Source organism: Tenrec ecaudatus, chromosome 16 (genome assembly GCF_050624435.1).
Source record: "Tenrec ecaudatus isolate mTenEca1 chromosome 16, mTenEca1.hap1, whole genome shotgun sequence".
NCBI classification, from domain to species: domain Eukaryota; kingdom Metazoa; phylum Chordata; class Mammalia; order Afrosoricida; family Tenrecidae; genus Tenrec; species Tenrec ecaudatus.
The window spans coordinates 84,226,848-84,239,041 of record NC_134545.1 but is presented as its reverse complement, the minus strand read 5'-3'; the positions used below and the strand labels follow the sequence as shown (position 1 = coordinate 84,239,041).

Genomic DNA, 12,194 nt, shown 5'->3' with positions numbered 1-12,194 from the left:
TGAGGATCACTGTCTGCATTCTCATGGAATTACCTTGGGAGCCAGAATAAAAACCTTTGGAAGACCCCAGGAAAGGAGCTTCGGGCATATTCTGACGGACAGATGCCTTGGTTTTAAAACAATTCTAGGCTTGTTACTGCGGTTAGTGGCCATCCAGGCAGCTCTGATTCATGTGACCCCACATGTGCAGGGTTTCTCAAGACTGTGGTCTCTTAGGAAAAGACCCCAGACCTGTCTACAAAGGCATCTCCAGGTTTGAACTGTCAACTTTTTTTTTAATTAAAAGATCATTTTATTGGGGACTCTTACAGCTCTCATAACAATCCACACATCCATTGCATCAAGCGTATTTGTACATATGTTGCCATCATTATTTTTGAAACGTTTACTTTCTATTTGCACCCTTGCTCTCAGTTCCTCTTTTACCCCTCCCTTGCTGAACTACCAAGCTTTTCTCATTTCCAACGAAGCAATTCAAATGAAAAGTTTGCCTCGGATGATCTCGCTTAGATATAGTTCATGAAAAGCCTCAGTACTGCGCTGAAAGACAAATGCTGGGGTTTGCCTATGTCATTGTGTGAATTACCCACTGCCATCCAGGCCTTTCTGACTCCTAGTGAGGCTACACAACTGCCCCCTGTGGTTTTCCGAGGCTGTAACTCTTCGTGGTAGCAGAAAGCCTCGTTTTTTTTCTCTAGAGGAGCAGCTGGTAGGTTCAAACTGCTAACGTTGCAGTTAGCAGGCTAACATGTAACCCTCTGCGCCAACAGGGCATTTCGTGCTCCTGTGCCTGGGGTCTCTATGGGTTGAAAAAGGCTCGATGGCACCTGAAAACAGCATCTGTGAACACTCCCACCAGGACAGATTTCAAGCTCTGAATGGTGTCACGAAACCCAGAGTTGGGAAGAGCTGTGTGAGCCGGCTCCAGAACACACTACCTTGTTCTGTACAGTGATAGCAAATAAAAACTGGTTCCACGACAAGGCAGGTAAGGTTCTTCCATGAAGGGGACAGGGCAGAGCCTGGGATGAGCACCTGTTACTCAGTCCCAGCTGACGACAGCCCCATGGGAATGTAGACGCATGCATGCCAGATGTTGTGATCTCTCAAAAATGGTTGGAAATCAAGATTTCAGTGTGGTATTTTCTACTTTCAAAATAAGGGCACTCAATTAAACTTTTGTTTAAATACTATGTAAACAAAAGACCAACCCATTGCCCTGAAATCGGTTCCGACTCACAGTGACTCTGTCTAGGGCTTCGGGGGCTGTAAGTCTTTATGGGAACGGAAAGTTCCATCTTTCTCCAGCCGAGTGACTGGTGGGTTTGAACCCCTGACATTGCAGTGAAGTCTACCGCGTACCTGACAGGCCCGCCAGGGTCCCTACGAATACTATGCGGGGCCTACACGTCTACAGGAGAGATAGTACTTTCTGGCATCGGATTTAAAGCCATAATTTTAGCCTCCACTGATTAGAATCACCAATTAGAAGTCACCATTAAAAAGAATATTTATAGCGTTTAAAACTTATTTTGCATCAAGAAACCTAGATCTGATCTATGATCCTTATTTAGTAAGATACAAGGACATAAGATATACACCTTAGTCTTTAAAGCTGATACTTAATCCTAGGGGGAAAGGTTATAAATTAATGCTCAAAAGAGGTTGAAGAGTTATAATTTGTAGACTTAGTTTCACTCCCTTTTAACCTAGCTTTGCCATTTTATAGTGCCCTCAAAGACAGGAAAGACATAAGGGTTAGTAGAATGAGCAATGGGTCAGTTGTTGGAAGATTGTACTTTAACCTCAGCTCTATCACTTAACCTTTGCTTCAGGTTCTTATGGATGATGTAAGACTGTATTAGATGTTCTTTTGACTTTTCAAAAATGAATTTGGTCTTAATTTCATGCCCAAAGAGTACTTTTCAGCTGGAAGATTGCAGGTGGAGAGAAGGTAAACAGGCTGAAAGTGGTCTTACCCATGTACCCAGGTAGAGACTTGGATTGGTATATCTAATGACAGGAACCGTGGCTTGTCCCGAATCTTCTGTGAGTGCAAAGGCCAGCTCGATGGCTGCTAGAATTAGAAGACATCCAACAAGCACCTAAGAAGGGGAGGAACAAAACACTATTAGAACCATAAGCATCATCCATGAAAAATCAGGGACAGACGAGTGCCCTAACGCAGTACATAATGAAAAAAATCCACACTACATACGCTAAGCAGAAGACTGGGACTTTCTAAAAACACAACATTTGTGTACATCAAAAGGTTTCATTAAAAGAGTAAAAAGAAAACCCAAAGATTTGGGGGAAAATAGTAAGTATTAATATATCAGATCTAGAGCTAATTTCAAAAATCTATAGAAAATGATAACATCTTAGTAAGAAACACACCTCCATCAAAAAGTGGGCACAAGACATGACCAGACAATTTGTTAAAGATGACATCCAGGCAACCAACAATCCTGTGAGGAAATGCTCACGTTCACTACAGATTAAAGTGATGAAGAGATACCATCTCACACCAACGCTCATAGCAATTCAAAAAACAGCAAATGGTGAACGCTGAAGATGCTGTGGAGATATTAGAATGCTCATACATTGCTGGTGGGATTGAAGAATTGTACATCGCTATGGAAAGCACTAGGGCGTGTCCTTAAACAAATGCAAAAAGGAATACCTTACGATCCGGCCATCTCTCTACTTGGTCCACACCCTAAAGAAGTGAAGAAGAGAGCACAGACAGATGCACATCCATGTGTGTCGCAGCGCTTACCGTGATGCAAAAAGATGGAAACAAGCAAAAGCCCCGTCTGTGGAGCAAAGATAAATACACTCTGGTACGCACACACAATGCAACACTGGGTGTCTCCAAACAGGGATGAAAGCAAGAAACACTGCACGACATGGAAGGACTTGGAAACCAGTATACCGAGTGAAGTTAGTCAATCACAAAAGGACAGAGATTGTATGAGTACACTAATTAAATCTTAGAGACTAATTCCCAAACAAATCGATAGAACGTTTTCCTACTGGCCATGAACCATGCATCACCTATCTTATGTGAACTTTATAAGAGCCACCTCAAAGTAAGAGGCCTCACCTTGGCTGGGTGAACTCCGTCAAGAAGGAAAGAAACGGGGAAGAACATTCACTTGATGCTGGGCAACACTGAGGCAAGTCAACCATCCCTCCACAGGAATGGTTGGAGAGGAGAACCCTGCAGGACAATCAAGTGAAGACCAGGGGAGGGGGGCATCTACTTTACTGAGAAGGCACTGATGTTCCTGTTGGTGAGCATGGTGGGAAAATGGGGAGAGCAACCTCAATCTGAAAGGGAAGCTAAAGCAATAATTGTAGGGAACCTAGGGGGAGAGTAAACCCCATTCTATGTCCCGGAGTAGACTCTACAAATATGTTTCTACCCAACCCTGGGGGAACCACACCATGGACGAAGCACTATGAAAACTTTAGACACTGGCCTTACAAGCAACATAACCTCTCCTGCTAAGGGTCACAGTACAAGGAATCAACCTGGGAGCCCAACTGAGCAAACTGGACCCACCTCAAAACTATCTGAACCATTGGACGTAATACTGAAACACTCTGATGGGAGAGGAAGCAAAGGATGGTCACCCCAAGTGTGTAAATAGTGGTCATTGGACCGTGGGTGGGACCCCTGGCTTAGTGGGTGTCCAAGGAAAGGGGACCCAGAACCACCATATGTTCAGTACTCCAAATCAAACAGTGATGAGATACAACCTTACACTGACAGTGACAGCCAACTTCAAAAGCAACAACAAAAAACACCCCAGAAACCAGAGGGTATGGAGAGATTGAAATCCTCCTACGCTAAATGCAATCACTATAGAAAGTCATGTGACACTACTTCAAACAACCGGGAAGAGAAATTCCCTACCATCCAACCATATTTCTAAGGAAGCAAGAGCCAGAGCACCCGCAGACAAAGGCACACATGTGTTCATTTCAGCACTGTTCACAACAGCAAAAAAATGGAAACAACCCAAATGGGCATCAGTAGAAGATCAGATAGAGAAACCTTGGTACACACACACACAATGTGACACTAGGCATCATTAAAAACAAACAAAAACTAAAACTAAACCACAAAGCACCCCATGGCTTGAATGGACATGGAGATCCTTGCGATGAGTGTCATCAGTCAATCAGAAATAGACAAATATTGTATGAGAACACTACTATAAGGTGGGGGTGGGGAGACAATGCATGACAAAGACATTCAATGCAAAGGGAACAGCTTTTGGAGAGTGCCAAGGGGGCAGAGTGAAGGAGGGTGGACAGGTAGACACGTGGGTGAAGGGTCCTGGGATTCATGAGAAGTCAAAAGAGGATGGGTAAGGCAAGTTACTGGGCAGGGGGAGGATAAGTTGTTTAAACCGTTGAGTACAATTGCTAGTCTGAAATGTAAACCTTCCTATTTAATTCACAACTTAATAATTACTTCATTTTTTTAAAGGTAGCATTTGCCCAGGAATAAAGCTCAGAAGGCAGCAAGAGATGGGAGAGAATTGAAACAGGAGGCCCAGGGAGGAAGTGAGGAACATATAGATATGTTGTGGAGTCTGAAAAATATGTGGTGTGTGAGTTGTTGACTGGAAAACCAATAGACTCTGTTCACTTTCACCCAAATCATGCAAAAGAGGATTTGTTTTTAAAAATGCAAGAGTGGGCTTAAAATCTACTTGACGATTTAAAGGAAAAAGAACCACACTGACTGTTAAACATGAAAAATGCTTAACCTCATTCATAATCAGATGTTAAATTTAGGTCCATGGAATCAATTTTGTCATTTCAAGTTATAACAAGACAAGACATTTTTTTCTTAGCTCATATCTTTTCCAAAAATATGCACCAATCTTTAATGTGTATGTGCCCAACCACAGAGTATCAAAATCTGTGAGGCAAAAGTGGATGAAATTTTAAGGGGAAATAGACAAATCCACTGGTACAATTAGAGACTTCAACACCCCTCTATCAGCAGTTGACACATCCGGCCAACAGAAAGCCTGTAGGGATACAGTAGGACTGAACACCATCATCAATCAACAGAGTCTAATTGGCATCCTCCAGCAATGGAATACACATTCTTCTCAAGCTCGTGGGGAACATTTACCAAGATAGACCACATTCTGGTCCATAAAACATTATCTAATAAACATGAAAGAATGGAAATCAGGACTTATGTAATGGCAGAGGGATCCATTCCAGTCAGCTATGTTAATTCACTTAATTATTTATCTGTAAGTGCAAACAGAATCATTTTCAAAAAGAAGAGAAAACACTAGTGTCTCCACAGAAGCTAGAAATTATGTAAGGTGAAAAGCTATCAGAGAAAGAAAATGCAGATGTTTTGCACTAAAACAAGCACCAGAAAAGTAATAAGACTGCACACCGTCAAAGGAAGACAACTTTTGAGCCCTGGAAAGACAAGGTAGTCTCGATAAGTTCTGGTTTCCCCAGGTATTGCCAAAGAAGACAAGCAAGATAATGAAATAGGACAACAAATCCTGGGCAGACACAAATAGAAAGTGTGATAAGTGAACAGAAAAGAATCTTCTTTCTAAAATTGTTTTAAAATTAATAGCTGAAGAGACACTTGAGAAGATGTGGCCTCCAGTAGAAAGCTTCTGTTATATTAATAAACTCAGAAATGAAGAAGAGTCCCTTAGGACAGCTGGAAGAAAACTTGGGGGAAATTTCTGGGGCAAATCTCCCAGAACATGAAATAAACAAATAAGAGAAAAGTTAAGAAGGAAGATCCGTTCAGAGCATCCAATCCAATGAAAAGAAGTCTGGAGAGAAAGAACTTCAAGCACAGAGGAAAGGAACTGTTTATGAAATATTCTCAAAGATAAGACAGACTTGAATCTTCATGTTGACAGCACAAAATCCACTGAATGAAAGGGAAATCAAACCTTAAGTAGACCGAATATCATGGAGCTTCAGTCTATCAAGATTTCAGTAGATCATGAATAACAATAAAATATTTTAAAGAGGCCGCGGCGCCTGCGCAGTAGCAGCCCTGTGTCTGTACCCTAAGGACGCTCCTCGCTGCTTGATTACTGCTATTCGCACGAGCCTTGTTAGTGCTCAGTATCCTGAGCACACGCTTTGCAAACGACAGAGCCATGAGTCTGACATCCAATTCCGGCGTACGAGTTGAATGGATCGCAGCAGTGACCATCGCTGCGGGGACAGCTGCAATTGGTTATCTAGCTTACAAGAGATTTTATGTCAAAGATCATCGCCAAAAAGCCATGGTAAATCTTCACATCCAGAAAGACAAGCCCAAGGTGGTACACGCTTTCGACATGGAGGACTTGGGCGATAAAGCCGTGTACTGCCGTTGCTGGAGATCTGAAAAGTTCCCATTCTGTGACGGAGCTCACACGAAACACAACGAGGAGACTGGAGACAACGTGGGACCTCTGATCATCATGAAAAAAGAAACTTAATGGCCACTTCTGATGCTGCCACCCAACCTGTCAATGTTCCCCGGTTATTTCATTAGAATGAATACCACTTCTGTTTAATTCACAGCCCCTGGGTTCTAATGTGGTACAACACATCGTAAACTACAGCTTTTACATTCACGGCATCTGCCTTACTTGGTGAAACATCGTGGTGCACATTTGTTTAATCAGAAAAGGAAAAAACACACACACACACACAAATATTTTAAAGAGAATAAAGTAGATTCAATCTTCTGAGGGTAACCAGCAATTAGGATTCATTTTTTTAAATCATTTTATTGGAGGCTTTTACACCTCTTATCAAAATCCATCCATTCATCCATTGTGTCAAGGACATTTATACATATGTTGCCATCATCATTCTCAAAACATTTTCTTTCTACTTGAGCCCTTGGTATCATCTCATTTTTCCCCTCTCACCCTCCCTCTCTCATGAACCCTTGATTATTTCTCATTTTTTTCATGTCTTACACTGACCACTGTTCTCCTTTCACCCACTTTTCTGTTGTCTGTCCCACTGGGAGGGAGTTATATGTAGATCATTGTGATCAGTTTCCCCATTCTCTCCCACCTTCCTCTTCCCCTCCAGTTATGGCTGTTCTCATTATTGATCCTGGGGAGTTTATCTGTCCTGGATCCCCTGTGTTGCCACCTCTTATCTGTACCACTGCTTATGCTCTGGTCTGGCCGGATTTACAAGGTAGAATTGGGGGTCATGACAGTGGGGGAGGGGAGCACTAAAGAACTAGAGGAAAGCTATATGTTTCATAGATTCTATACAGCACCCTGACTGGCTCATCTCTTCCTTGTGACCCTTCTGAAAGGGGATATCCAATTGGCTACAGATGGGCTTTGAGTCTCTACCCCACACTCCCCCTCATTCACATCGCAATGAATTTTTGTTCTGGGTCTTTGATGTCTGATATCTAATCCCATCGACACCTCATGATAACACAGGCTGTTGTGCTTCTTCCATGTGGGCTGTTTTCATCTCAGGTAGATGGCCGCTTGTTTATAATCAAGCCTTTAAGACTCCAGATGCCGTATCTTTTGATAGCTGGGCACCATCAGCTTTCTTCACCATGTTTGCTTATGCACCCATTTGTCTTCAGCGATTGTGTCAGGGAAGTTGAGCATTACAGAAGGCCGGGTTATTAGAACAAAGTGTTCTTGTGTTGAGGGAGTACTTGAGTAGAAGCCCAATGTCCATCCACTGCCTTAATATTTAACAAATAAATATATGTACATAGATCTAGGCTGCTAAGAAGCAGTGTAGCAACATATTCAGAGTTATCAAAGGAAAACAAACTATATCGAAAGTAGTATTCAATGTCCAAAGGAACATTTTCAGAAAGTCAAAGCTTAGAGGCTTTACCAACTGCTACTCTTTCTGAAAATATTGTTTGAGGCTATCCTTCTCCAGAAACAATCCAAGAAATTCCAGAACACTAATTGTCTCATCTTACACAATGGGACCTCAAAATGTGCATCTAGAGTTTATGCTAGACTCAATCAGTAAGAGCCATAACTTGAACAGATGCATGTTCAGGGCAGCACTGTTCACAATAGCAAGGAGATGGAAACAGCCCAAATGCCCATCAGTAGAAGAATGGATAGATGAACTCTGGTACATACACACAATAGAATACTATACATCCCTCAAAAACACAGGTAATCAATAGAAGAGCTGAAAGCAATCATTTAAAATAAAACAACTGAAAGAAAGGAGAGGGGATGGAAAGAAATTAGAAAGGTGATGAACAAATTCCTTGTCTTTCACGGCGGGCAGAAATAGACCTTTTTTGAAGTTGATAAATCGAGAAATATAGCATTATACACATTATTTGCAGATACAGAGGTAACTAAAAAAATAATTTCAAATAGAGCCCTCTGGAAAATGGGACTGGGAGGTAAGATTCTAGCAAGTGACTTTTGATTTTCATTCTATACTCTTTAGTACAGTTTTTATTGTTGCTTTGTTTGTTTTTTTCAGAGAAAGAGTGAAAGAAAATATTTAAAATATTGACAAGAGACTATCAGGGTGATATAATTATTAAATGCATCTAATGATTTTACTTCCCTAACATCTCTAAATTTTCTACAATAACCATGCATCAGTTTATGATTTTTAATCATTCTCACTAGTTTAACAGCAAGACCATTACTTTGCTGCACACCTTGTTCTTCCCTCAGAACTTCCACGGGCTCCAAATCAAATTTATTGAGCTTATTCATATATCCATTCATTTAAGAAAATCAATTAGCTATAACACTCTCTATTAGACACACACACAAACCGATTAGTTCAATCACCTCCTGCATACTCGGTCATTCAATGAGGATGTACTTCTAAAAACCAAACCAACCTGTGGAATCACTTCCAGCTTGGCACAACCATTTGGCTCAGTCCAGAGGAGGCAGGCACAGCACTGACGACCAAACAAAGGCCATCAGAACTTGGAAGATTCAAAGAGAGGGGGAAAAAAACCCCAAATAGCCCCAAGGTGGGTAGAAAAGAGAGCTTTGAAGTAAAACCCAGTGGAGGAGTGAACGGAAAGATAAGTTCTCATCAGGGAAGTGAGGGTTTGCTTTGTGAGGAATGATATCACCTTGAACATGTCGAGGAGTAAATCAGGCCCAGTGGAAGCAGAGGATAAAGACAGAAATGATAAACAGAATTCCCGAGACGGTGAGTGAGAGGAGGATTAGCTGCCAAAGCCAAATCAAACCCATTGCTCTTAAGTTGATTCTGACTCAGAGGAAGCACAGAGGACGGAGAACTGCCCCTCGGGTTTCCAAGACTGGAAAGCTCGAGAGAAGCTGACTGCCACGTCTTTCTCCTGTGAAACTGCTGGCGATTTGAACCACTGACCCTGTGGTTAGTAGCCTAGTACTTTAACCCCTGTGCCACCCGCTCTCCTTAATGGAATATTACTCAGTGAAGTCTCTTGAAAACCTACGAAGGGAAACAACAACAGTGACAAAAACTCACGGACTTTCACTCTTCGTGGGAGCAGAAAGCTTCCCAGGACCACACAGGTGATTCCATTTATATGGAATTTGCAAGGAACGATTTTAGTGTCTATTCTGTCTAGGGGTAGGGTCTTCACAAGATGACCACAGATTTTGTGTCTAAATAGATGAATGATTGCTGAGGACTGAGGGATGCTGGGAACATAGGAAGGTGATAACCAAGAGATAGAGGACGTCTTTTAGACAGGATAAACATCTCCTAAACTGGTTGTGGTGATGGTAAGCCCATCTGTGATATGCTCAAATATAATTTAGGTTCCAGGTCAATTTGAGGTCATCAGTATTTATTGCTCAGAGAACATAGGAATGCAATTTGCCTAAATCTAAAATTTGCCTACAAATCAGGACAGAGAGCTGGGGGGGTGGGGATCTAGTGGAAAGAAGCCGAGAGTGGATGCATGGAATGGCTTTAAAGCTCCTCCAATTTGCCAGTGTCCTCCCTGAGTGAATTAGGGCCGGCAATTAAGGGGCTCCTGTCATCGTTCTCCTGCCCATTCGCCTCTCTACTCAGGCAAGTCACTGTCCCCACGTATCCTTCCCTCCTTCACAGTGAGATCTTCTGGACTTAATGAAAGACCGAAGGAAATGGAAAACGGAACCAGTGTGATGCGGCCTGGTTCAAAGGTCACAAATGGCACAGAGTTCACATTGTGTGATTCATTTTCACCCCATGTCAGTGCCAACGGAATTGCCCTCTGCTGATTCATGAGGCCTGTGAGAGGGCAAGTAACTCATGGTTGGCTTTTCAAAGGCTTTCTGAAAAGACCATTTGACCAATCAGCTACTTTGTCACTGGAGCCCAACATCCACAGGCTGAGTCACGTTCTTCAGTCCAAGCAGCCCTGGTGACATGGTGGTTGGTTGTAGGCTGCTCTCTGAAAGGTCAGCAGTTCAAACCCGCCAACCTCTCTGAGGGAGAAAGACAGGGCTGTCTGCTCACATAAAGAGCGACAGTCTCAGAATCTCACAGGGGCAGTTCGACCCTGTCCGCCGGGGTCGCTATGAGTTGGCATCGACTCAATGGCAATGAGTTGTGACTTATTACAGCTTCCAGGATGGGCTACAATTTGATGTAAACAAGACCCAAATCCTCACAAATGGACCGTAATCATGAGAAACAGAGAAAAGATTGCCATTGCCAGGCATTAGTCTTGCTTGGTTCCAAAAATCAATGCTCATGGACACAGCAGTCAAGAGATCAAGTGAAGCCTTACATTGGGGAAAACTTCTGCACAAGACCTCTGTAAGGCGTGGAAAAGCAAGGATGTTACTTTAAGGGCTAAGGTGGGGTGGATCCAAGTCACGGTATTTTCAATCCTCTCCTAGCTATGGCATTTCAATGGCCTCCCCAGTGGGTGAAAGTTGGATACTGAATAAAGAAGACCTAACAAGAATGGATGCACTTGAATGATGGTGCCAGTGAAGAATATTAGCAGCACCATGGACTGCCGAAAGAACAAATAGTTGTCTGGGAAGAAGTACACGCAGAATGCTTCCTCGTGGTCAGGACAGTGAGACTTCGCCTCACACACGTTGGACTTGTCAGGAGAGACTAGTCCCTGGAGATGGACATCGTGCTTGGGAAAGTACAGAGACAGTGTAAAGAGAGGAAGACATTTGACAAGATGGATGGACACAGGGGCTGCTTCGATGGGCTCAAATTTAAGAACAATTGTGAGGAGGGCACAGGACCAGGCAGGGCTTCCTTCTCTCAGAACAGGGCTGTTATAAGTCAGAACCAACCCAGTGGCATTTAACAATAGACCTTCTTCTACTGAAGAACTCTGGTGGGATCGTGAGGTTGGTGGTTAGAACCCACCGACTACTGCATGTTAGAAAGATGAAGGGCCACTTCCATACAGACTGACAGTCTCCAAAGCCTAAGGGAGCAGTCTGACAGGGTGGCTGTTTGTTGGGTCCACTGACAGCAATGGGTTCGGTTGGGTTTTGGTATTCTGATGCAAAGAGAAAAGTGACTTTAACTGAGAAAGCGGGTAGAGGGACACTTAAGCTTTGTTCTCCCTGGGACAACTGCAACTGGGAAAGATGGTTCGAGACATAGAGAAGAACACTTTAAAGACCAAGAAAACACCACTGTGGTGCACCCAAAATTAGAAGTAGGAAATGGTGAGGCTACCATACCTGCTTTGCAAGGTAGAGTTTGGTTACAGAACATTTCTCAGTCCTGGACTTATATACGTGAAGAAGCTGCCAAGGGGCCAGTAGCCAAAGGAAGCCCAGCGGAATCCACACCAACACTGTTTGTTCAAAGCAAAGGGGCAGGTCAGCCTCCGGGCTATCCAGGTACGAGGCATTCTGGGGGATCAAAAAAAAAAAGAATATTGGAAACATGCATTTAAAAAACAATAACATCCCCCAACATACTCCAACTGCTACCAATTTTACCTCCAGTCCATATCCATCTCTAGTTCTACTCCCTCAGCTCTCTGTATTGTCTGATTCCCCTCCCTGATCGCAGTGAGTGGCTTTGCTAGTCAATGTAAGCTGTAAAAACCTGATTCCCAGACTTGACTCCGAAGTTTTCTGTGATCCTGAGTAAACTTCAGCACTGTGTTTGCCAAACTGTCAGGAGTTGAAGCATTCCTCAGTCCAAAGGGAAGAATGGTTGTCTGTACTGGTTGC

General features: G+C 42.9%; 1 protein-coding gene and 1 pseudogene across 1 annotated transcript in view; one reads left to right on the top strand and one right to left on the bottom strand.

Annotated features, from left to right (window-relative positions):
* ABCC2 (ATP binding cassette subfamily C member 2) overlaps positions 1-12,194 on the bottom strand; it is a 72,695-nt gene that overhangs the window by 55,261 nt on the left and 5,240 nt on the right. The window contains exons 2-3 of the mRNA XM_075533919.1: positions 11,694-11,867; positions 1,980-2,105 (exon numbers count right to left, since the gene is read on the bottom strand). Of these exons, the coding sequence (XP_075390034.1) occupies positions 1,980-2,105; positions 11,694-11,867 (300 nt within the window). The remainder of the gene's footprint in view (positions 1-1,979; positions 2,106-11,693; positions 11,868-12,194) is intronic.
* On the top strand, positions 6,068-6,699 carry LOC142429093 (CDGSH iron-sulfur domain-containing protein 1 pseudogene; annotated as a pseudogene).